We start from the raw sequence: 25,480 nt of genomic DNA on the forward strand, positions 1-25,480 counted from the left end.
TGCTTAAAATAATTGGGGTTTTATTGGTTTTCTTATACAGTTGGATGTTGCTTCAGGGGCCTTTGCCTGGGAAATAACCCTGGTCATAACCTTTACCCTTGACTTTTACTTTTACCCCCTCTTTGTGTCTTAGTTGGATGCAGACGACGCAGAACCTAAGTTTGATGAGAGGGAGGGACAGGATGAGTACACAGAGATGCACATGCCTGTATAATGATTGGTTGGGGCCAACGTGGACATCCTGCTGACCAATAGGCACCCAAGTCCTATACTCCAGGAAGTTGCTCCTAACCCACCAAATCCTTTGTTTGTTAACCTGATATTTTATAAACGCACCACTGATGGTTTGAACGGTTTTATTTGTATTTTATTGAATTATTTTTAAAGGTTTTTAGAGTCCCAACTCCCAAATCATGTTTTTTTTTTGTGTCTGTTTTTACTATTTTGCTTTTCGGAAAGTGGATATATACTTCGAAATTGTTTTAGTCGTTGTTACAATGTTGAATCGTGTTTTTATGTATCTTTGGGGTATTGTGGGGAATGTTTTAATTTCAGGTGGGAGGTCGATTTGCTATGTGTCAAAGTAAAGGATTAGTGTCCACATAAAAGCTGCTGTTTGCCATTGTAGTGTAAACCCCCCCCCCCCCTGAGAAGCCTATATTCAGCGCCTATTCAAGACTTCTGGTGATAGCAGATATGAATTATTTCTGGTTTACAGCGTCTTCTGTTTGCTTCTGTGGTGGCGTTATCACATATGCTATGTGGCTATGCAAGTTGGTTATGATGATATACGGTCTGTTACAGTGTAATCAAGCACGCCAAAGAGTTCTGGTTATGTCTCAGTACGTTTGTTTTAGAATCGGGTACAGTGGGGTAAGTGATTGAACGTTGTTTTGTTCTAGAAGACAGGGTCTGTTCAGGCGTTGGGGGGGGGGGGGGGGGGTGTTTACAGGGGTATGATACATTAAGTATAGGGGTGCCTACATCTGTTATACTGTTGTTTAAAGAGCAACTGCCCCTAAAAACCAACTTCTCATTTAGAAAACTTCCTATATGGCATCAGTATGAGTCAGAAACATTTATTCTACTGTCAAGATTTACTACAAAGTGTAAATAGGATCATTTTGGTCATGAAGTCAGTCTCGTGCAAAACTGAGTTTTGCAAGACTTGTGGTCATGACTCCATCACAACGTAAATAATTGTTGGGTTTGTTTCAAACCTGCTAACAGCCCACAAGCAATCATCAATTCCAAGAGCAGCTGCACGTGACCCGATCTTAACGCCTGTGGTAAATTTGGGCTGACTTTGGATATTCCTATGGGGCTAGTTAGGGACCATGGTAAATGACACAATGTATATGGGACATTATGTTAAAATTCCAATAGTTTCACATTTCAATGACTTAAAAACCTCAAACCAACTATAAATTGTAGAAATTCATATACAAATATTGAAAGCATTTAATGAGAACTAAAAGGTGTGCAACATGAAAATATTGTCCCATTTGCATCGTGTAATTTATTGACGGCCCCTAACTAGCCCCGGAGATAGGCTTATCCAAAGTCAAACCAATTTTGTCACAGTCCCACACCAGCCAGCTGAAGCTAATTTGCTAAATAACTCTTCCTACCTGTGAACACACACACACACACACACACACACACACACACACACACACCCCAAAACCATCTTGAGGTTTAAATTCAGTCTTGGCAGCTAGTATTTCTTACGGAACCAAATGTAAAATGAGGCCAAATCAGGAAGTGCAGTCACCCTTTAAAAGCAGCCCTCATTCAAACGGATTCATTATTTGCAATTGAATGAATACAGGCCTAGCAATAAAGTAGCTCTACAGTGCCCCTGGTGTATATTTGGGATGGTACACGGCAGAAGTCTTCATTTGGCAATCTTTGCCTCAGGAAGTAAACGTGTCCAAATTTTTCCCCCTATCCTGTAGGACTGACAAACACTGTATATTTTTTGAAGAGCACATACTGAAAGTGACTTTCGACCGACCCTTTGCTGCTTAGATCTCACCACTGTGCTTTTTCCAAACATGTTAAAGATGTTTGGTCCCATTACATAAATAGTCCATCATACCTGAATACACTACATACCACTTTTAAGTGAGTCACTTGATTCTCACTGCCATGCACTCCTACCGTAGTCGTGTAGTCTTTAACTGTCTGAACAACATCTCCACCCATTTGTCTTGACTCCATTTAACTGTAGTAAATGCCTACTATGTATTTTGTATATGGAGCCTTGTCTTGTTCCAGAGTATGATTATGGCCTTCTGTGCTTTATCTAGATACGAGGACCAGCTATGTGGTTGTGCCTGAAAGAGTTAAAGCGACATTCACTACAAATCGGCGTGATCTGAAAGCATTAATGTGAAAATGCAATCAGTTAAGCCAACTGAGCGTTCCATCATCTTTGTGAGGGAAATCACATTACATTTCAATTGTGTACTACAGTTTGAGTATGATTATGGCTTTAATGTACAGTCACCAAAAAGTCGGGAGACATTCTATTCCATACAAATTAAGGCATTTGTAAGTATGTATGCACATCTATTTACTTAGGGCCCAGTAGTTACTCATGTCTATAAACTCAATAAGGCTAGTCCATTCATAACCGCTGTTTCCATCTTAAAATGTCACTGAATGTGTTGTAACAACACATGCAGCCATAATCAAAGTTATTGATATTATGTTTACTTTTTACCACATTAAAGTTAAACCACATGCAATACAGTTGTTTGCAAGTATTACAAAAGTAATGCAGTAGGAATACTGTGTCTCATTGAATCACTGCAAATGAAGAGCACTGGATGCCTTGTATGTGTTTGTTATCATGTGGTCCCCCCCCCCCAAAAAAAAAAAATTCCTCTGTTGCAGATTTGCTAGCATCCAGAAAATATGCTAAAATATTAACTCTCACATTGTATTATTCTTTCTTTTTTAACTGCAAATATTATAGCATTTTATATTTCAAATCTATTGTTGACATGCAGGGATGTAGAAATGAGATTGAGAAATAAAGAAGAAATAAAATATATTATACAAATATATCCATATATTTTCTTAGGAATCAATCATGGTTCAAGTGCTTTCGGGCTTTAGCTACATTGCATTATGTTAAAATAGACAATCTTCCATGCTCTAGCCTTGCCAAGTTTGTAGAATTAGAGCTTTGGCTGATTTTAAATGTTATTTTTTTAATATATATGTACTTATAAATGAAGCTTAATGAACTGAAACAGATGTGTGTAAAAGTTGTTTTTCTTTTCAATTTTCAAGGCGGACAGCAGGTCGCCTAGTGGTTAGAACGCAGGGCCAGTAACTGAAAGGTTGTTGGATTGAATACCTGAGCTGATAAGGTAAAAATCTATTACTGTTCCCTGGTAGGCTGTCTTTTAAAAATATATATATATTTCACCTTTATTTAACCAGGTAGGCAAATTGAGAACAAGTTCTCATTTACAATTGTGACCTGGCCAAGATAAAGCAAAGCAGTTTGATACATACAACAACAGAGTTACACATGGAGTAAAACAAACATACAGTCAATAATATAGAAAAATAAGTCTATATACAAAGTGAGCAAATGAGGTGAGATAAGGGAGGTAAAGGCAAAAAAGGCCATGGTGGTGAAGTAAATACAATATAGCAAGTAAAACACTGGAATGGTAGATTTGCAGTGGAAGAAAGTGCAAAGTAGAAATAATGGGGTGCGAAGGAGCAAAATAAATAAATACAGTAGGGGAAGAGGTAGTTGTTTGAGCTAAATTATAGATGGGCTATGTACAGGTGCAGTAATCTGTGAGCTGCTCTGACAGCTGGTGCTTAAAGCTAGTGAGGGAGATAAGTGTTTCCAGTTTTAGAGATTTTTGTAGTTCGTTCCAGTCATTGGCAGCAGAGAACTGGAAGGAGAGGCGGCCGAAGGAGGAATTGGCTTTGGGGGTGACCAGAGAGATATAACGGTCTTAACTGACTTGCCTAGTAAAAAAAAAAGGACGTGTCTGTCCCTGTACAAAAGTGTTTGTAAAGGTGTTAATTAAGGCAGATACCTGAACATTTAAAGTGGATATCTGTATTTTATATTTATTGAACTAGGCAAGTCCGTTGAGGACAAATTCTTATTTACAATGACAGCCTACACCAGCCAAACCCGGACAACGCTGGGCCAATTGTACGCCGCCCTATGAGACTCCCAATCACGGACGGTTGCGATACAGCCTGTATATATAGGCTGTACATTATGTATTGTACACATTCTTCTTGTCATAATCATACATGATGTATCACCTAAACTCCCATAAAGGAAATGTGTATCAGTCACTGCTTGCATGTGAAAGTTTGAAATAAAAAGTATAATGAGTACATGGCAAATGAAACGGGGATTGATCATAGAAAGAATAGGTTCATCATCTTTAATTACATTGCTTACTGCTGGGTACCGCTACATGTAAGGCATATAAATTGATCAACAGTCACCAGCTCAGTTTTTTCACGTGACACACCACAGGCCACAGACTATCCTGATAGGTCTACAGTTGTGCCGCGTTCATATAATGTCGGAAACTCGGAAATGTCTGAATTGAATACTCGGTGTAGAAATATGATATAGGTTCCTGAGTTTCCCACTTGTGAAGTATCAGAACCGACCAATTGGAAGCTATGCGCTATTAACTGACTTTAATTTGAACTCGGAAGTCCCGAGTTTCCAACATGACGTTAACGCGGGTTTATTATTAAATTCCAGTCTCAAATAGATGAGATTGGAGTGAAGGGCCGTCTCCTCCTTTCCCCGTCTATTGGCCAATTTTACTTAATTCCACAGCAGTGAAATGTGCGTGACGGCTGTGTTGTTAGCCCACATGAAAGGGAGATTGAGGGAAAAGTAAAGTATGTCCGCGGCCTATTGTCATTTCAGATTATGGATAGGCATTAGCAAACAAGAGTTTAGATATTTGCAGGACACATTGCTTGCTAGTGCTACAGTAGAGCTACACTACTTGAACGTTTCATTTATTTCCTCATGCCTTTCGATTCCGAGCCTTGGATGAAATTGTAGTTATTGTCCATCCCTGGATCTCTCAAATCCCACTGTAGTTCGTTTTCTGAGGCCCTGTAATCCCTGGAAACCTGTGGATAGGGTAGGCTAATCGGTTTAGCACTTCATGGACACTGCTAAAATGAAGGGGGTGGCGGATAAATGTCTAGCTAGAATTAAGTATATTACTTAATAATCTCTTGATAATCTCTATAAGAATGAAAGACTCATGAATTGTCTACAAATATCTCAATTATTTTAAATTGATAAAATGTGTAAACTAAATGCGCTATTCATTAAAGATAAATTACAGCATCACGATCAAGCTATTTCTTATGAAATACTGCCGTATGTTTTTAGTTTCAGCCTCCGCCTTTGTCTCCTTCTTTCTCGCATGTTTTTACTTGGAGTTCCTCCCCCTGCGGCGCTGGGCGGAGTTTCATACCGAACAAGACGCTCCTTTTGTCGGATCCGTTCCGACCTGACTCCCCGGGGTTTACGGCTGAAAAAACGACACTTAAAACAGCCCTAAAATAATTAAACACGAATACCTTGATTTGTAGTAACAACGCTGGTTTCTAACTGCCACAAAAGGTGAGTGAAAAGTTGTGTTTTGATGGCGTTAAACGCGATTTTTAAGTCGTGTCTCCCCGAGTCTTTATAACATTCATGGCGGCTCTGCAGTGAGAGCTTTGGGGCGAAAGCAAGCAGATGCGTTCGCTCACGTATCTGTTTTTCAGCAAGTTCTAGCTTTATAAGCATTTCTGAACTTTTCACTTACTGCTTTTGGTAGTTATAGAACCACATTGACAGTTAAATGCAATCTCCTCCAAATTATAACATTTAAAAAACGACTTTTCACAAATTGACGATTTAGATTATGCTACAAAATACACGTGCACTATACACATCCAGTCTGCTAATAGGGTATTGAGTCTACAGTGGTTTTCTTGTCAATTTACTGAGTGTAAAATATAGAAAAATTGGTTTGGTAGCAAGTTTTCATGCCAGCGGAAGCTGCGTTTTGACTCCTGCCTGAATAAGGGCGCCATTACTGGGGTAGCAAGCAAAGAACGGTCGGTGTTCCCAAGACAAACTTAGAAGGCTGTAGCCTTGATTCAAAATAGAAAGACATTAAAATAGTAATGTCACGGCCCCTCGAAATATGTGAATGCAATCTGATGAGCGTAGCATTTTATGTTTTCATAGTTTTAGGCTGTGAAATACTCACAGGATTGTTATCGATAGATGTATAGATGGATGCGACAATTTATTTAAAAAAAAAATTTTTTTTAATGCAATGTAACGTTAGGCCTATTTTTCTTTTAAGTTTGCAGTATCTGTTTTCCCCGAAGTTTGACCTTGTGAGCGGGCCACGATGACACTACACCGAGAAAGCGACGCCTCGCTCGGGCGCACAGCTGCGCCACAGCTTGGGGGAAGCGGGCGGGGGTAGGCGCGCGCTTTCTGCCAGTTCGATTCATCGCTCCGCCACGGAATGTTCAAGCGTTCTATTTCCCCTTGTCTAGAACGCTCTCTTCATCCACTACATTTTACATTTAGGCCTATTATCTAGCATAGGCTATTTTAAGGGCTTTCGTATCACCCCATGTGGGGAAAAGGGGGGGAAAATATCTTAATTTAAAAATACGTAGGCTACATTTGTTGTTTGAGACAGTTGTGGATGTATTTATGTAGCCTTATCCAATTAGTCTTAGCCTAGGCTACTTGATAAGACACAACAGTCAGAGGGTTCAGCGGCAGGAGTGGTGTTTTGACCGGTACCTGGTCACGTTTTGCGTCCGAGCGGTCCCCAATGTTGACACTTTTTCACAAATATGCACTCAAACCTGAAAAAATGTTTTGATTTAGGTCTATCGTGTAGCTTAATCATTGGGCTATGCCTTAACTACACGTAGGGTTTTAAGAAAACCGTTGCCTGGTGCAATATCGACGGACACAGTCGCGGTTAGTTAGCCTATCTAGGCTATGCAGTTCAGGGGTATGGGCCTGATGAAAAGAAGCAGAGAAGGCCAACGGCGGCCGCGGAACTATGCGCCCCCCAGATGACTGCATGCCCCTTTGCGTCCCACTTGGTACAGGGACCGTGCGTTTCGCAAATTCTGCATTATTCGTTTTCAGAACATACCGCAAAAATGAATAAAGAACGGTGGCATATAGCGCTCATTTGGACTATATTAGCCTACAGTAAATGGCCTATAGGCCTAGGCTATTATAAGCGCCTTGACGCGCTCCTGTCTACGGGGTGACAGGCGAGGAGGTTGGCAGGCACACAGCACTTGCGTCTCACGTCCGGAGTCGAGACCGAGGCTTCGAATTTGGAAACGCCCGTGTTTGGATTGCTGGGCTCAGCACTAACTCGCATTTTTAAAAAGATACTCTGTTCTAGGGTATTTCAACGCTTATTTTAAGCTGTAGCATTTTATCAATTGCTCAGTTGACAAGCAAAAACGTCAGCTTGCTCTCACCGCGCCATCACTTCGGTAAACTATCCACCACAGTGAAAGGTCAGCTGCGCTCGGCTCGCTTTGGTAATAACGTTCCGAAAAGCAGCAATCTCCAAACGAATTAATATGATGTATCCATTCGGCTGTCGTTGAAAAACAACACGATGAAACAATAAATTGATCGGTCCTCTCGGTAAATCGGATTGTGTGCCAGTCTTTCCAGAAGTACACGATGTTCCCTCATAAGGGAAAGGATGGGTAGACTTGGGCGGAGCATCCGCATGACCGACTTTTCCTGTATCAGAAATACACCGTGTCGCTATTTTGTGTTAAAAGTGTAGCTTTTGAAAACTTATTTGTGCATTTCCTATTTGTTACCCTACTTGTAGTCAAGACGTTTGACCTTTGGTGTAAAGGTGCTTTGTCAGCTGAATAATTGTCAAGACGCGCAACTTCTCCATATCAACTCATTTAGTCGTGGATGGAACCATAAAATTACATTAGAACACCTGGATGGAACCATAAAATTACATTAGAACACCTGGATGGAACCCTAAAATTACATTAGAACACCTGGATGGAACCATAAAATTACATTAGAACACCTGGATGGAACCATAAAATTACATTAGAACACCTGGATGGAACCATAAAATTACATTAGAACACCTGGATGGAACCATAAAATTACATTAGAACACCTGGATGGAACCATAAAATTACATTAGAACACCTGGATGGAACCATAAAATTACATTAGAACACCTGGATGGAACGTCATGAGTCAGTTCTTGAACTGTAGATCCATTCTCGTGTAGATGCATATCTTTACGCATATATTGGAATTGGTGAGTTTTTAGCATAGGCTGTAGCTCAAAGACAATTATCTCCTTGCTATTTCCACTTTTAGCTATAGTTAATTTGTTTATAATAGGAGTTTTTTTTTCTTCTAAAGTTGGGACAGACTGGACCCTAAATATTGGATGCATTTGTGGTTCTCCAGAATCTCTAGAAGCCGGGTCAGTTGAGCTGCCCACAGACGCTGCACCATGAACGGCAGCAGCAGTGTGTCCTCTGCCTCCCAGACCATCCAGATAAAAACAGAACCAGGTAGGGTACATAACCAAAACCACCCCTTCATCAACCACAAGATGTAGTCTATCTTCTAATTCTAGTTTTGTCATTTTGTGGATCCTTCCATCATGTGTGTCCCAATTGGATGTAAATGTATGATTTCTTGGTGTATTCTTGCCTTTAGAGTTGTATAGTGGTAGCCTAGGGTTTCTCAGTCAGGATAATTGAGGTGTTAAATTCTGGTTGACTATTGAAAGATCACTGTGTTTTTTTGTTTGTTGACATTTTACTTAGATTTGTCTGACAGTTGTTTATCTATTATGGGGTCAGCTTGAGGTTTGTTGTGTCTAATAAAAAAAGGCAAGACAAAACAACACACCTGCTCTTTGATGTTGCTTGATGGAGGGGTGTGCGGTTGTGTGATTGTCTATGCTCCAGTTGTGGATACATGGAGTAAGGAGGACTGCCTCACTCTTTTGGAGAGAATTCGGAGCCTGTTGCCTGATGGTGATGCCATGAAATACAAGACCACCGAGTCTCACTTTGACTGGGAGAAGGTCTGCTTCGGAGGCTTCACCGGCGACATGTGCAAACAGAAGTGGGCGAAGGTGTCCACTGAGGTTAGCCAATTACAAGTCACTATTTTAGCCAATCACAACAGCCGAAAAATCTATTTTCTGTTTTGAATCTGTGGAGGGAAGTGCCACAAATTACAGAAAGCAATGTCTGTAGCCTCTTTTTCTACTGGAAAGATCTTACTGTTGCGAAATGAAACACGGCACCATGAAAAAAAATGTTTACAGCATAATTTCAGTTTAGGCCTTAATCCATTTGATACTATGTGTTCAGGTGCGGAAGTTTAGGACTATGACCGAGCTCATAGTTGATGCCATTGAGTTTGTGAAGAACCCTTACAAAGGGAAGAAATTGAAGGTAGGCAATACGGTTTTACTTTGTACCCATGAAATGTCACAAAACGCCAGGGTTATACTTGCAAATCTCGTGTCTTCTACCGTACAAAATGACCGTTGTTCTGTTTCCCACCCTTTTTAGACACACCCAGACTTCCCAAAGAAACCTCTTACACCGTATTTCCGGTTCTTCATGGAGAAGCGAGCCAAGTACGCCAAGATCCACCCGGAGATGAGCAACCTCGACCTCACCAAGATTCTGTCCAAGAAATACAAGGAGCTCCCGGACAAGAAAAAGGTGACGGTCAAGTCTACCATGCCGTTTCGTTATGCCTTTGTGGGATAATCTTTATTTAATTCAAAAGGCAGATCCCAAATCTGTACATGACATTACTGTATAGGAAAACAGAGTGGTTTGTGACTAGACAACTACCTGAAACAATTACTTACTTTTCTTGTTTCTGAATTGATAGCTTTCTATACAGCCTCTCTTCTTCAATTAAAAAAAGAAATAATTTTACCTTTATTTAACTAGGCAAGTCAGTTAAGAACAAATTCTTATTTAAAATGACGGCCTACTCTGGCCAAACCCTGACGACGCTGGGCCAATTGTGCACCGCCCTATGGGACTCCCAATCACGTCCGGATGCGATACAGCCTTGATGTATCACATGGGAGTAACTTTGTTCGTTTTTCAATTAATAACTAATTGCGTGAGGGTTATTCTCTGTTCCCCAACAGCAAAAGTACATCACCGAGTTTCAGCGAGAGAAGGAGTCCTTCGAGAAGAATATGGCCCGATTCAAGTGAGTGGCATTTTCTGTCTCGTTGAAGCCAGCCTTCAGTGGCCAAAATTAGCTTCCTCTGCTGAATAATAAGCAACACTTTCCTAAACTGACACATTTTCCTTGAGAAGAACCCAAGTGATCACTTTCTGTTGGTTGAAAGGGTATACCACCCATATACAGCTGCCTTAACGTCTTTGCTCTTGTTCCCCAGAGAGGACTACCCGGAGTTGATAGAGGAGAGAAAGAAGTCGGACCTCCCTGAGAAGCCCAAGACGCCCCAGCAGCTGTGGTACAACCACGAGAAGAAAACCTACATGAAGCTCCACCCTGATGTGAGTGCAGAGGAACCCGCCCAGCTAAGTCTGGGATTTCACTAAATGAAACTGTCAAGTGTTGTGCTTCCATGAATTTACCCTAAAAAGAAAATGTCCCTTTTGGAATTCTTTGTGGTGAATGATGAATGCCGTTCCTTTCTCTGGGGTTACCAGGTGAGCCAGAAGGAGCTGAAGGAAGCTCTGAGGAGACAGTGGTCCCAGCTGTCAGACAAGAAGAGACTTAAGTGGATCAGCAAGGCCCTGGAGCTGCAGAAAGACTATGCGGTGAGAGGTTAGAGGTGAAGGGGTGCCGGAGTTCAGAGGATTCGTAAATTTTTAAAAAGATAGCGCCTCAAGACACACCTTGGTAATCCTCTCCAAAAAATGTTTTTCCTGGTAGAAGAAACAAGCAAATTTGCCACTTTGTATGTGATATACACTGCCTAGAGAGTAAGGCTGCGTTTACACGTTTCATTAGTTGGTCTTTTTGTTCAATCAGATCACCTCTGGGAAAAGATGGAAAGTAGATCATAATTGGTCAACCTGTGTAAACGCAGCCTTGCAAGCACATTCTAAATAAATAGTATTTCTGTCCCTTTTTGTAGAAGTACAGCACAATCAATGACAATTTCAGTGATTTTAATTTTTTAAATTTTCTTTAGAAATTGTCTAAATGTTTTTTTGTCACCTGAAAAGTTTGAATCCATGGTTCTCTACAGGGTTGTATGAGAGTCTACCAAGAGGCCCATCCAGACGCTGAAGAGCACGTCAAGTCCGTCCTCACCAAAGCCGAGCGGCAGCTCAAGGACAAGTTCGACGGCAGGCCAACCAAACCTCCGCCGTAAGTTGCTTGATTGGAGTCGCACAATATTCTTTCAATAATATAAGTGGCGAGGGGGGTAGCAGAATGGGGTAGCAGAATGGGGAGAATGGGGTGGGAGAGGGGGTAGCAGAATGAGGGGGGTAGCAGAATGAGGGGGGTAGCAGAATGGGGAGGGAGAGGGGGGTAGCAGAATGGGGAGGGAGAGGGGGGTTGCAGAATGGGGAGGGAGAGGGGGGTTGCAGAATGGGGAGGGAGAGGGGGGTTGCAGAATGGGGTGGGAGAGGGGGGTAGCAGAATGGGGTGGGAGAGGGGGGTAGCAGAATGGGGAGGGTGGCTCACACCAGGTGGGGCTCACACCACCATGGTCAGGATGTGATCTAGTATCAGCAGCGATACCAGACTCTGGGCCCAGTCTCTTGACAGTTCTGAAAAGACCAAAGGGATTTTTGCCCTCAGGCATTTTATTCCCCAGAGATTTATGGATTGGAGATCCTTATGCAAACAGTAGCTCTTGGTTTCTCAGTGAAAAAACATCTGTTGAGTTTAAAGACCTTTGTCGTCGAATTTTATAGCGCTGAACTAGGTTCTTGGCTTTTCGGTCTTCAGGAACGGTTACTCCCTATACTGTGCCGAGCTGATGGTGAACATGAAGGATGTTCCCAGTACGGAGCGCATGGTGCTGTGCAGTAAGCAGTGGAAGGTGATGACACAGAAGGAGAAGGACATGTTTCAGAAACGCTGCGAGCAGGTCAGTCTTGTTCAGCTCCGTTCAAGGAGGAAATGCAATGAATCACCAGTATTTTCTCTTTATGTCGTAGACCGGCCCAGCACAGCATCCTTTAATAGGTGCTTTTAATTATTTTGGCCTCCTATAGGTTTCGATATGTAATGTGAAGGTTTGAAAGGGTTTCGGTGAGCCATGATGAAAGTTTGTATTCTTGTCATTCACCAATCGTATCAATGCTCTTTCATCCCTGTGCTGGTGTGTCTGACTACAGAAAAAGAAGCAGTATGAAATTGACCTACAAAGGTTTCTCGAGGTAAGTAGAACTGAATATATCCATAGTACTGTAGTACATATCACACTACACATTCTTGGCTGACCTGAGTTTTAGTAGTGGATGTCTGGCAGCCTACATGTCGGTTCTCTTTCTCCAGAGTCTCCCGGAGGAGGAGAGGGACCGGGTGATGACGGAGGAGAAGCTGGGGGGCTCGCGGCTGGGCATGGGGGGTGTTGGTAGCCCTCACAGATCCAAGTCCCCGTCCGCCAAGGTGGGTCTCACAAAACTACAACAGGTATGTCACCACCTTTTCAGCCACAAGGTGGGCTTTCTGTTAGGTTACAGTGAAGCTGGGCTATGGCTTTCTGTTAGGTAGGACTGTGGTAGTCATGAAATTTTGTCAGCCGGTTGATTGTCAAGCAAATAACTGACCATTAATTAACAAACGCATTTATCATCTCCTGGCTTCCATACAAGCCACAGGTGCAGACCTTTGGAACGTCTACATTTTTAAAAGTCTAATAAATAAATGTAATATAGCCTACACCATCACAATAAATCCACTATTTATTTTAGACAGGTCTAAAGAAACATGATGTGAAGAAATGTAGTCAATTAGCATACCAGAGTTGTCCTTATGTTAGGTCCTGATCTGGCTATGGCATATGGCTGTGGGCTACACTAGTTCATTTAGCAGGCAAGATTTGCTTAGAATTCTGTGGAATTATTTTATAGTATGAAGAATACAATTGAACATAAAGTAAAATAGAAACTATATTTTCTCCAAACTATTTCTGAGGGAGTGCGCACATGTGGCTCTTTTGTTGAGTGGTTAACTAAGAAACAGGTCCTCCTATATGCTTAATTTTAGAGTTATTTATGCAACTTCAGTTGTGATATGTTTTGATTTTCTTGCACAGGCTGCACACATTTCATTAGTCTCTCATTAAAAATTTCACAAGTGCTTGATAATGCCTCGAATTTCGCGGCGGCATCCCCCTAGTGTGGTCATAATGCCCTCTAATAAAAACCATGCCTTTTGCGGCAAGTGGCCGTTGTGCTGCATGATGCGATTTCAAATGACGATTTGAAAAAAGTTGCATGAAAGGCATATGCTGGGTATCATTCACAAGCGATAATATTGTCACCCATCAGACTATTCTTCATTTAATCTGGTCTTTACATATACTTAATGTGTGAAATTAGTTTTGATTAGGTGCATGATAACGGTCCATTCTGTCTCAGAACCGGGGCAGGAGAAAACAGTACCTGTAATCGTTGCACTTAAATAGCGAATGGAGGACGCTTTTCCTCTGGTTCATTTTCATCCCAGCCAGGTAGGCTATACTCCTGTTGTAAAACGAAGTGATGTGCTTAATATTAGGAAAGTTGATAAATAAATATTGTAGGTCTGGCCTATAGAAAGCTGATGGGGTACTCCTCTTTTTAAGAGGCCATCAAAACTCTGTTTTCTCACGCAATTGCATAGCCTATAGAATTGTTGTGCAACATGAGCTCATGGGCTCTCATTTAGTGTTTGATTAGATTTTCGATTACAATTGTGATTATATTTGTATTGTTGTCAGAGTGATTAGAGGGACAATAGATTTCTGAGTACCAGGCAGTTAGAAAGTTTGGTAGGCTACTAATGACAATCAGCAGCTTGGAGAAGCCTAATTATGTGACTAAATGGTCACGTGAAATTTGACTGCGGTCATGACTGGTGACAGCCGGTGTGGCGGTAATACAGTCACCGTAACAGCCCTACTGTTAGGTTACAGTGAAGGTGGGCTATGTCTTTCTATTAGCCCACCTTCACTGTAACCTATTTCTTGCTAAGCTACAGTGAAAGTTTGGCACCTGGTCAGTCACTGGGAAGGTTTACTGACTATTTCATATGTTGGGTCAACATCAAACTTTATTGGTCACATTTAGCAGATGTTATTGCGGGTGTAGTAGATGTTTTAGCTATGTCACCTGTTAAGATTTTACATTTAAAGTTATACTAGGTACACAATGTATATGCCACATGCGTTGACACCAGGTCTGTCTCTGTATGGGATTCCTTCAGGAGCGCTGTCGCGAAGCTGAGCAGGGGCACTGGGTACACTCCGGCCTGACGGCGAAAGAGAAGCGCGACGGCAAGAAGAGGACCAAACTCCCCGAGACACCCAAGACTGCCGAGGAGATGTGGCAACAGGGCGTCGTAGGAGACTACCTGGCCAAGTACAGGGTGAGAAAGAGGGATTATGATTTTATATTAATATAGGGCCATATTAATTTTTATAGTTCTCTATCTGGTTTTAGTGTTTCACATTTAGATTGAAGTAGTTGTTTTCCAACAACTCATCAAAACCATATATTCTTTTACAAACGCTGTATACTGTTGCGGGTCAAATTAAATTGGTTCGTGGGCCAGTTGTGGTGCGCAGACCACCAGTTGAAGTCCCATGCTGTACAGCATCTAGGAATGAGCTTTTAATCCGTACAGTCCTAAAGTGAAAAATAAAAATATAAAAAAATCTTCAGTGTTCCATGTCTTCTGGTTACAGAGTGACCGTAAGAAGACCCAGAGTGCCATGGAGTCAGCCTGGAAGGCCATGGAGAAGAAGGAGAAGATCCCTTGGATCAAGAAGGCGGCTGAAGACCAGAAGCGATACGAGGTTCAGTACCGGCCCGTGGTCAGTGACCAGACGTTTTGACCGCTGTCTTCTCCAGTTGTGCTGAAGAAATGTCAAAATGTTGGTCGCCCTCCCCACCTCCTGCTCCTCCCCATTCCTTCCTGTCTCCTACCCTCCTCCAAGCCTGCTCCTCCCCATTCCTTCCTGTCTCCTACCCTCCTCCAAGCCTGCTCCTCCCCATTCCTTCCTGTCTCCTACCCTCCTCCAAGCCTGCTCCTCCCCATTCCTTCCAGTCTCCTACCCTCCTCCAAGCCTGCTCCTCCCCATTCCTTCCTGTCTCCTACCCTCCTCCAAGCCTGCTCCTCCCCATTCCTTCCTGTCCCCTACCCTCCTCCAAGCCACCTCCTTCCTGACCCCTACCCTCCTCCAAGCCACCTCCTTCCTGTCCCCTACCCTCCTCCAAGCCACCTCCTTCCTGACCCCTACCCTCCTCCAAGCCACCTCCTTCCTGTCCCCTACCCTCCTCCAAGCCACCTCCTCCCCATTCCTTCCTGTCTCCTACCCTCCTCCAAGCCACCTCCTCCCCATTCCTTCCTGTCTCCTACCCATCTCCTCCTCATTCCTTCCTGTCCCCTACCTTCCTTCAAGCCACCTCCTCCCCATTCCTTCCTCTCCCCTACCCTCCTCCAATCCTCCAAGCCACCTCCTTCCTGTCCCCTACCCTCCTCCAAGCCACCTCCTTCCTGTCCCCTACCCTCCTCCAAGCCACCTCCTTCCCATTCCTTCCTGTCCCCTACCCTCCTCCAAGCCACCTCCTTCCTGTCCCCTACCCTCCTCCAAGCCACCTCCTTCCTGTCCCCTACCCTCCTCCAAGCCACCTCCTTCCCATTCCTTCCTGTCTCCTACCCTCCTCCAAGCCACCTCCTCCCACCCCTACCCTCCAAGCCACCTCTCCTTCCCCACCACTCCTCCCCATTCCTTCCTGTCTCCTACCCTCTTCCAAGCCACCCCTCGTCCCCATCCCTCCACATAAAAATCATCTGTCCTCGGTTGCAACACTCGCTACCGAGTTCCAAACTGCCTCTGGAAGCAACATCAGCACAAGAACTGTTCATCAGGAGCTTCATGAAATGGGTTTCCATGGCCGAGCAGCCGCACACAAGCCTAAGATCACAATGTGCAATGCCAAGGAGTGGTGTAAAACTCGCTGCCATTGGACTCTGGATACGCCTTCTCTGGAGTGATGAATCACGCTTCACCATCTGGCAGTCTGACAGACTAATCTGGGTTTGGCTGTAAAGTTTGGTGGAGGATAAATAATAGTCGGGCTGTTTTTCATGGTTCGGGCTAGGCCCCTTAGCTCCAGTGAAGGGAAATCTTAACAATACAGCATACAATGACATTTTAGATGATTCTGTGCATCCAACGTTTTGGCAACAGTTTTTTTACATTTATTTTACCTTTGTTCTTAACTGACTTGCCTAGTTAAATAAATTCTTATTTTCAATGACAGCCTAGGAACAGTGGGTTAACTGCCTTGTTCAGGGGCAGAACGACAGATTTTTACCTTGTCAGCTCAGGGATTCAACCTTTCGGTTACTAGTTCAACGCTCTAACCACTAGGCTACGCTGCCACCCCAGTTTGGGGAAGGCCCTTTCCTGTTTCAGCATGACGAGGTCCATACAGAAATGGTTTGTCGAGATCGGTGTGGAAGAACTTGACTGGCCTGCACAGAGCCCTGACCTCAACCCCATTGAACACCTTTGGGATGAATTGGAACGCCGACTGCGTGCCAGCCCTAATCGCCCAACATCAGTGCCCGACCTCACTAATGCTTTTGTGGCTGAATGGAAGAAAGTCCCCGCAGCAATGTTCCAACATCTAGTGGAAAGCCTTCCCAGAAGAGTGGAGGCTGTTATAGCAGCAAAGGGGGGGACCAACTCCATATTAATGTCCATGATTTTGGAATGAGATGTTTGAGCAGGTGTCTACATACTTTCGGTCATGTAGTGTGTGTTTTGTTCGGTGTTGGAATGTGTGTGTGTGTGTGTGTGTGTATATAATGAGGATCCAATCAACAGTCCGTGTTTTGATGGGTGTAATTTTCATGAGCCATACCATTACCCATATTTTTTGACATGGGTTAAATATGGCAAGTACTTCCAAATACTTGATCGTCACTTGATTTAATTTGCCCTATAAAATGGAATCCTTTGAAAGTATTTGACATGTACAGTACACCCAGGTCTGATGTGTGTGTGTGTGTGTGTGTGTGTGGTGAACTGTACTTGTCCTGCAGAGGGAATTGTTGGAGATGAGAACAGCCCAGGCAGGAGCAGGCCAGAGGAAACCCAAGTTTGAAGGGGAGCCCAGGAAGCCACCAGTGTGAGTAAATACATACTGACCCTGGTGTATTGTTGTCATATTGGAGTGTTATTGATGTTACTGGTGTATTGTTGTCATATTGGAGTGTTATTGATGTTACTGGTGTATTGTTGTCATATTGGAGTGTTATTGATGTTACTGGTGTATTGTTGTCATATTGGAGTGTTATTGATGTTACTGGTGTATTGTTGTCATATTGGAGTGTTATTGACGTTACTGGTGTATTGTTGTCATATTGGAGTGTTATTGACGTTACTGGTGTATTGTTTGCTCTTTGCTCTTTGCTTATCCTGGCCCATATTATTCATTTATCTTTGCTCCATCCCCGTTTTTACGTCTCTGCTTTCTACCCCCTAAACGTCCTCTGCCCCCCCCCCTAAACGTCCTCTGCCCCCCCCCCCCTAAACGTCCTCTGCCCCCCCCTAAACGTCCTCTGCCCCCCCCCCCTAAACGTCCTCTGCCCCCCCCCCCCTAAACGTCCTCTGCCCCCCCCCCTAAACGTCCTCTGCCCCCCCCCTAAACGTCCTCTGCCCCCCCCTAAACGTCCTCTGCCCCCCCCTAAACGTCCTCTGCCCCCCCCTAAACGTCCTCTGCTTTCCTTTGCTAATTTTTCATGTATTTGCTCACCACCTTAATCGGACACGTTAAGCCTAGAAGATCCTAGGCTATTTACTACTACTGTTGGTATGAATATGTATACATTTTATTTAATGGGCCTATGCCATCAGTTTATATTGACTGCTATGTGGGTATAATTGAACAGGAGCGGCTACCAGATGTTCTCTCAGGAGCTGCTGACCAACGGCGAGCTGAATCACTTCAGTCTGAAGGAGCGCATGGTGGAGATCGGCAAGCGCTGGCACAAGCTCAGCCAGAGTCACAAGGACAAGTACAAGAAGCTGGTGGAGGAGCTGCAGATTGAGTACAAGGCTGAGCTGGAGGCATGGGTCAAGGTAAGGGTCATAGGTAAAATCATGTATTTCTTAGGCACCTTTCTGAAATGTGGACACACAAGGTTGCTTGCCTCAAAATAAGCATTTAAAATATCAAACGCATCACAGAAGGAGACATTGGTACACAAGGCGCGTACTCAGAACCTGTGCATTGTATTCTTTAAAAAAAAAATCATTAAATAGTTAAATGATAGATACAATGTTAGCAACAGCACCTTTTGGAAGAAATCAGTCTTGTGTAATTTCTTCCCCCCTTTCTGTCTGTCCCCTTCAGTCTCTCTCTCCCCAGGAGCGAGCGGTTTATGAAGAGTTCTCCACCACGGTGAGTTTCACACTGTCAAATACGCAGGTTGTTGTGTTCTTGACAGCGACTCAACGCAGCACTTCATATACAATGTCCTAAACACTCCTGCTATATGTTTTATTCTACATTCATATTCCATGGCTGTAGCTACTCTTTTCTCTGTAGCTTGAGTTCTTAAAACCTGACAAATACATTTTGTCAATTTAAATTGGCTTTATCTGACTTAGTAGCCTGATATGACTGTCTTAGTGAATATCTGTATTCACAAGCTGGCATCCAGCATAACTACATATAAACTCAGCAAAAAAAGAAACGTCCTCTCACTGTCAACTGCGTTTATTTTCAGCAAACTTAACGTGTAAATATTTGTATGAACTTAACAATATTCAACAACTGAGACAAACTGAACAAGTTCCTCAGACATGTGACTAACAGAAATGGAATAATGTGTCCCTGAACAAAGGGGGGGGGTCAAAAAATCAAAAGTAACAGTCAGTATCTGGTGTGGCCACCAGCTGCATTAAGTACTGCAGTGCATCTCCTCATGGACTGCACCAGATTTGCCAGTTCTTGCTGTGAGATGTTACCCCACTCTTCCACCAAGGCACCTGCAAGTTCCTGGACATTTCTGGGGGGAATGGCACTAGCCCTCACCCTCCGATCCAACAGGAAGAGCACTTTTTTCCATTCCTGTCTGGTCCAGCGGCAGTGGCTTTGTGCCCATAGGCGACGTTGTTGCCGGTGGTGTCTGGTGAGGACCGGCCTTACAACAGACCTACAAGCCCTCTGTCCGCAATAGGCTGAGAGAGGCTGGACTGTCTGAGCACTGATGGAGGGATTGTGCATTCCTGGTGTAACACGGGCAGTTGTTGCTGCCATCCTGTACCTGTCCCGCAGGTGTGATGTTCGGATGTACCGATCCTGTGCAGCTGTTACACGTGGTCTGCCACTGCGAGGAGGATCAGCTGTCTGTCCTGTCTCCCTGTAGTGCTGTCTTAGGCGTCTCACAGTACAGACATTGCAATTTATTGCCCTGGCCACATCTGCATGCCTAAGGCACGTTCAAGCAGATGAGCAGGGACCCTGGGCATCTTTCTTTTGGTGTTTTTCAGAGTCAGTAGAAAGGCCTCTTTAGTGTCCTAAGTTTTCATAACTGTGACCTTAATTGCGTACCGTCTAAGCTGTTAGTGTCTTAACGACCGTTCCACAGGTGCATGTTCATTAATTGTTTATTGAACAAGCATGGGGAAATGAAGATATGTGAAGTTATTAGGATTTTTACAAATTATGTTTGAAAGACAGGGTCCTGAAAAGGGGATGTTTCTTTTTTTTTGCTGCGTTTACATGGAAACAGAATATCATCCTATTAACATCTAGCTACTAATCATCAATGCTTTGAGCTTGAAACAACATGTTTGTGTGCTGATATCTTATACCCCTCCATCTTTCCATCCCCCTGCTCATTATCCCTCGTTCTCTCTCCACCTCACCCCCCCTTCGTGCAGAAACGGCGGAGCACCACCAAGCCGCGGGGGGGCACGGGGGCCAAAGTTGGCGTGACTGCAGTGAAGGGGAAGGCGGTAGGTGCCAGAGCCGCAGCAGCAGGGGTCGGGGGGGGCAAGCGGGCCATGGCGTACCGGGCCAAGGTAACCGCGCCGTTCACACACAGACGGAGACACACACTAACTAACGCACTCTGATTTTGAAGTGGTGGCATGGATGTGGGCGCTGTATGTGGTCCTGACATTTTAGTGATTTTTTTATGGTGTCTAACGTGCTTATGTTTGTTTTAACCTGTTATGTCTGGGTGGTTGTCTTACCCTATTGTGTGTGTGTTCTATAGTTGTGTATTCCATGTGCTGTTGTAAGCAAGGGTTGGAACCGGTTCATGGAAAATAACGAAATGTTCCGGGAACAAAACTGTTATTTTAAAAGCATGGGAACCAGTTAATAACGTTATTTGACGTTCAGGGAGAAGAATGGATTGACTTTTTCAATGCTGGTTAAGGATACTATAGTTATCACGATTTCACATTGGATTTATTAACTACAAAAAAGTAAGATGCTTTTAATTCTAGTGCTGCTCTGTACAGACAAGCTTGTTGGCTCTGGTCCAACGTTAAACCAACTTGGAAGTTGAAAGACATTGAAAGTTCCTCCATAGAAGCCACTCCTCTGTAGGTATAATACTGTGGACCTAATTCAGATAATGCACGTCATAATAAGATGCCCAGCGCTTCAAGGCAGCACAATGTGTTTGTCTTTCATTGTGATTAAACCATGCTGTTACGGCAAAATGCCATTTCCCCGACTTTCCTATACCGATTTTAAATGGCTTACCCGCTCCACAGCAAGCAGCTCTGTCCGCACTGATTGGTGAAGTCATTTAATGTCAGTATCTATCTTTACATACAGTACCAGTCAAAGGTTTGGACACCTACTCATTCAAGGGTTTTTCTTCTTTTTTTTTTACATTGTAGAATAATAGTGAAGACATCAACTATGAAATAACACACATGGAATCATGTAGTAACCAAAAGTGTTAAACAAATCTAAATATACTTGACTCTTCAAAGTAGCCATCCTTTGCCTTTATGACAGCTTTGCATACTCTTGGCATTCTCTCAACCACCTTCACCTGGAATGCTTTTCCAACAGTCTTGAAGGACTTCCCACATATGCTGAGCACTTGTTGGCTGCTTTTCCTTCACTCTGCTGTCCAAACCATCTTAATTGGGTTGAGGTCGGGTGATTGTGGAGGCCAGATCATCTGATGCAGCACTCCATCACTGTCCTTCTCAGTCAAATAACCCTTACACAGCCTGGAGGTCTGTTGGGTCATTGTCCTGTTGAAAACAAATGATAGTCCCACTAAGCAAAAACCAGATTGGATGGTGTATCGCTGCGGTAGCCATGCTGGTTAAGTGTGCCTTGAATTCTAAATAAATCAGACAGTGTCACAGCAAAGCACCATCACACCACCTCCTCCATGCTTCACGTGGGAACCACACATGCGGGGATCATCCGTTCACCTACTCTGCGTCTCACAAAGACACGGCGGTTGGGACCAGGAATCTAAAATTGACAGATTTCCACCGGTCTGTTCATTGCTTGTGTTTCTTGGCCCAAGCAAGTCTCTTCTTATTATTGGTGTACTTTAGTAGTGGTTTATTTGCATTAATTTGACCATATGGACTGTTCTTGTCATAATATGGACTTGGTCTTTTACCAAATAGGGCTATCTTCTGTATACCACCCCAACCTTGTCACAACAACTGATTGGCTCAAACGCATTAAGAAGGAAAGAAATTCCACAAATTAAGGCACACCTGGTGACTACCTCATGAAGCTGGTTGAGAGAATGCCAAGAGTGTGCAAAGGGTGGCTACTTCGAAGACTCAAATATATTTTGATTTGTTTTAACACTTTTCTTGGTTACTACATGATTCCATATGTGTTATTTCATAGTTTTGACGTCTTCACTATTATTCTACAATGTAGAAAATAGTAAAAATAAAGGAAAAACCTTTGAGTAGGTTGACTGGTACTGTATGTATTCATATTTTCCAGTTTCGAACGGGTTCAGAACTTTATTTTGCTGGTTGGAAGAGTAACAGAACGAGAAAAATAATGGTTCTCGTTCAGAACGAAACGATTGGAAAATGTAGGTTCCAACCTCTGGTTATATAGTGCATTCAGAAGATATTCAGACCCCTTGACTTTATCCACATTTAGTTACTTTACAGCCATATTCTAAAATGGATTGAATAGTTTATTTCCCCCATCAGTCTACACACAATAATGACAAAGCAAGTTATTTTTATTTTTGCAAATGTATTAACCACCCCGGAAATATGACATTTACTTAAGTATTCAGACCCTTTAGTTGAGTCTTCTTGGGTATGATGCTACAAGTGAGACTCTCCAAATACAGGTGTGCATCTCCCATTCTTCTCTGCAGATTCTCTGAAGCTCTGTCAGGTTGAATGGGAAGCGTCGTTGCTCAGCTATTTTCAGGTCTCTGGATGGGACGTTTGATCGGGTTCAAGTCCAGGCTCTGGCTGGGCCAATCAAGGACATTCAGCCACTCCTGCGTTGTCTTGACTGTGTGCTTAGGGTTGTCCTGTTGGAAGGTGAATCTTCGCCCCAGTCTGAGAACCTGCTTCAGAGCGCTCAGGACTTCATCAAGGATCCCTCTGTATCCCATCTTTCCCTCGATCCTGTCTCCCAGTCCCCGCCACTGAAAAACATCCCCACAGCATGATACTGCCACCACCATGCTTTACTGTAGGGATGGTGCCAAGTTGACTCTAGACGTGATGCTTGGCATTCAGACCAGAGAATCTTGTTTCTCATGGTCTTTAGGTGTCTTTTGACAAACTCCAAGCGGGCTGTCATGTGCTTTTTACTGAGGAGGCCTGATTTGCGGAGTGCTGCAGAGATTGTTGTCCTTCTGGAAGGTTCTCCCATCTCCACAGAGGAACTCTAGAGCTCTGTCAGTGATCATGGGGTTCACCTCCCTGACCAAGGCCCTTCTCCCCTGATTGCTCATGTTGGCCAGGCGGCCAGCTCTAGGAAGAGTATTGGTGGTGACTGACTTATTCCATTTAATAATGATGGTTGTTATATTCTTAAGGACCTTCAATGCTGCAAAACAATTTCAGTACCCTTCACTACATCTGTGTCTCGGAGCTCTACGGACAATTCCTTCCACCGCATGGCTTGGTTTTTGCTCTGAGATGCACTGTCAACCATAGACAGTTGTGCCTTTCCAAATCATGTCCAATCAATTGAATTGACCACAGGTGGACTCCAATCAAGTTGTAGAAACATCAAGGATGATCAATGGAAACAGGATGCACCTGAGCTCAATTGAGTCTCATAGCGAAGGGACTGAATACTTATGTAAATAAGGTATGCTTTTATTTAATACATTTGCCAAAATTTCTAAACCTGTTTTCGCTTTGTCATTATTGGGTATTGTGTGTAAATTTAGGGGATTTTTTTTATTTAGAATAAGGCTGTAACGTAACAATGTAGGGAAGGGGTCTGAACACTTTCCGAATGCACAACGTTCTGTAAACGGGTGAGTTTGCAGTAGAGGCGTGACCCTGTGCTCTACAGCAGGATACGTCTGACTCAGACGACGATGACAAGACGGACTCGTCAGACTCTGACGACGACGAAGAATCATCCGGCAGCTCCGACAGCGACGATGATGTGAGTTTTCCAAGCCAGGGGTCATCCGCACTATGCTTTAGTGCAGACTTGGGTCAAATACATTAAGCAAAAATATGCAAAAGTATTTCAGGTGCGCTTAATTTACCTCCAGTGTACATCTGATCAGTTCCATTGTACTGGGCAAACCACATCAAAAGCTGCACAAGTATTTGACCCAGCCGTTCTCCTGTCTCTGTCCTCTAGAATGACCCAGCCGTTGTCCTGTCCTCTAGAATGACCCAGCTGTTCTCCTGTCTCTGTCCTCTAGAATGACCCAGCCGTTGTCCTGTCCTCTAGAATGACACAGCTGTTCTCCTGTCTCTGTCCTCTAGAATGACCCAGCCGTTGTCCTGTCCTCTAGAATGACCCAGCCGTTGTCCTGTCTCTGTCCTCTAGAATGACCCAGCCGTTGTCCTGTCCTCTAGAATGACCCAGCCGTTGTCCTGTCCTCTAGAATGACACAGCTGTTCTCCTGTCTCTGTCCTCTAGAATGACCCAGCCGTTGTCCTGTCCTCTAGAATGACCCAGCTGTTCTCCTGTCCCTGTCCTCTAGAATGACCTAGCCGTTGTCCTGTCTCTGTCCTCTAGAATGACCCAGCTGTTCTCCTGTCTGTCCTCTAGAATGACCCAGCTGTTCTCCTTTCTCTGTCCTCTAGAATGACACAGCCGTTGTCCTGTCCTCTAGAATGACCCAGCTGTTGTCTTGTCTCTGTCCTCTAGAATGACCCAGCTGTTCTCCTGTCTCTGTCCTCTAGAATGACCCAGCCGTTGTCCTGTCCCTGTCCTCTAGAATGACCCAGCCGTTGTCCTGTCCTCTAGAATGACACAGCTGTTGTCCTGTCCTCTAGAATGACCCAGCCGTTGTCCTGTCCTCTAGAATGACCCAGCTGTTGTCTTGTCTCTGTCCTCTAGAATGACGATGACCATGATGATGATGACGACCAATCTGAGGGCTCCAGCAGCTCTTCCTCAGAGGACAGCAGTGACTCGGACACAGACTAGCACCCCCCCCCCCCAGAGGAGGGTCTGTGCGGGACACGCTTCCTCGCGAGTCAGGAGCAGTCATGGTGGCGTCATCAAAAGGCTTGTGCACGTTGGCTCCTCCCACCTCTTTCTCACAAGGAGAAATGAGGGACTGAGAGAATAAATAAACAGGAGTCTTGCTCCACCTCCAGTTGTTGACCCGGAGGACCTTTATTCAAATGGGACGACTTCTCTTTTACAGGGCTTTGTTACGTGTTCAATATTTTTTTTTTTGGCCTTTATATAGGTGTTATTATGAACTTGTTGCAACATTTTCTTTCTTTTTTAAACTTTGAGAAAGACATTTTAAACTTAAGCGGATTAGGTTTTTTTGAACAAGTCTGACTTGGAGGGGCATATTGAGGAGTCTGCCGTTTTTTTGTCCATGGGTCTCTGACAGTCCGTGCAGAGGGAGGACCGTTGCTGCTTTCCCTCCATTGAAACCCTCTAATAAAATGCACTTTTTTCTCTTGTATTCTGTGTGATTTCAATCATTATGTAAGAGAGGTATGCTCAGCTCTGTCACTTATGGTGT

The 25,480-nt window shown here is 43.8% G+C and overlaps 2 protein-coding genes across 10 annotated transcripts in view; both read left to right on the forward strand.

The window, feature by feature from the left end:
- LOC115170159 (anion exchange protein 2) overlaps window positions 1-3,263 on the forward strand; it is a 62,631-nt gene extending 59,368 nt beyond the window's left edge. For all 3 annotated transcript variants that reach the window (XM_029726501.1, XM_029726502.1, XM_029726503.1), the window contains one exon: window positions 134-3,263. In XM_029726501.1, the coding sequence (XP_029582361.1) occupies window positions 134-214 (81 nt within the window). In that variant the 3' untranslated portion in view covers window positions 215-3,263. The remainder of the gene's footprint in view (window positions 1-133) is intronic.
- Window positions 3,264-5,139: 1,876 nt separating this feature from the next.
- On the forward strand, window positions 5,140-25,420 carry ubtfl (upstream binding transcription factor, like). Of its 7 annotated transcripts, none has more exons than XM_029726509.1 (20): window positions 5,140-5,162; window positions 8,531-8,637; window positions 9,040-9,221; window positions 9,451-9,534; window positions 9,655-9,810; window positions 10,254-10,318; window positions 10,512-10,632; window positions 10,789-10,899; window positions 11,334-11,455; window positions 12,044-12,185; window positions 12,436-12,477; window positions 12,596-12,733; window positions 14,510-14,671; window positions 14,991-15,119; window positions 17,360-17,445; window positions 18,209-18,398; window positions 18,673-18,720; window positions 20,208-20,348; window positions 23,827-23,922; window positions 24,835-25,420. In XM_029726509.1, the coding sequence occupies exons 2-20, from the start codon at window positions 8,577-8,579 to the stop codon at window positions 24,922-24,924; spliced, it is 2,166 nt and encodes a 721-aa protein (XP_029582369.1). In that variant the 5' UTR covers window positions 5,140-5,162; window positions 8,531-8,576; the 3' UTR covers window positions 24,925-25,420. The 7 variants fall into 7 exon arrangements, with proteins under 7 accessions (XP_029582369.1, XP_029582368.1, XP_029582370.1 ...); XM_029726508.1 differs by lacking the exon at window positions 5,140-5,162 and adding an exon at window positions 5,393-5,653 and having other exon boundaries at window positions 8,483-8,637; XM_029726510.1 differs by lacking the exon at window positions 5,140-5,162 and adding an exon at window positions 5,393-5,653 and having other exon boundaries at window positions 14,991-15,101.
- Window positions 25,421-25,480: the final 60 nt, after the last annotated feature.

This window comes from Salmo trutta, chromosome 31 (genome assembly GCF_901001165.1).
Source record: "Salmo trutta chromosome 31, fSalTru1.1, whole genome shotgun sequence".
In the NCBI taxonomy this organism is placed as follows: Eukaryota; Metazoa; Chordata; class Actinopteri; order Salmoniformes; family Salmonidae; genus Salmo; species Salmo trutta.

Coding starts and splice junctions, on each gene's coding strand:
- ubtfl (XM_029726509.1), top strand. CDS start 8,577: ATGAACGGCAGCAGCAGTGTGTCCTCTGCCTCCCAGACCATCCAGATA. Junction 9,811..10,253: donor AGCTCCCGGACAAGAAAAAG/GTGACGGTCAAG, acceptor GTTCCCCAACAG/CAAAAGTACATCACCGAGTT. Junction 12,186..12,435: donor TTCAGAAACGCTGCGAGCAG/GTCAGTCTTGTT, acceptor GTCTGACTACAG/AAAAAGAAGCAGTATGAAAT.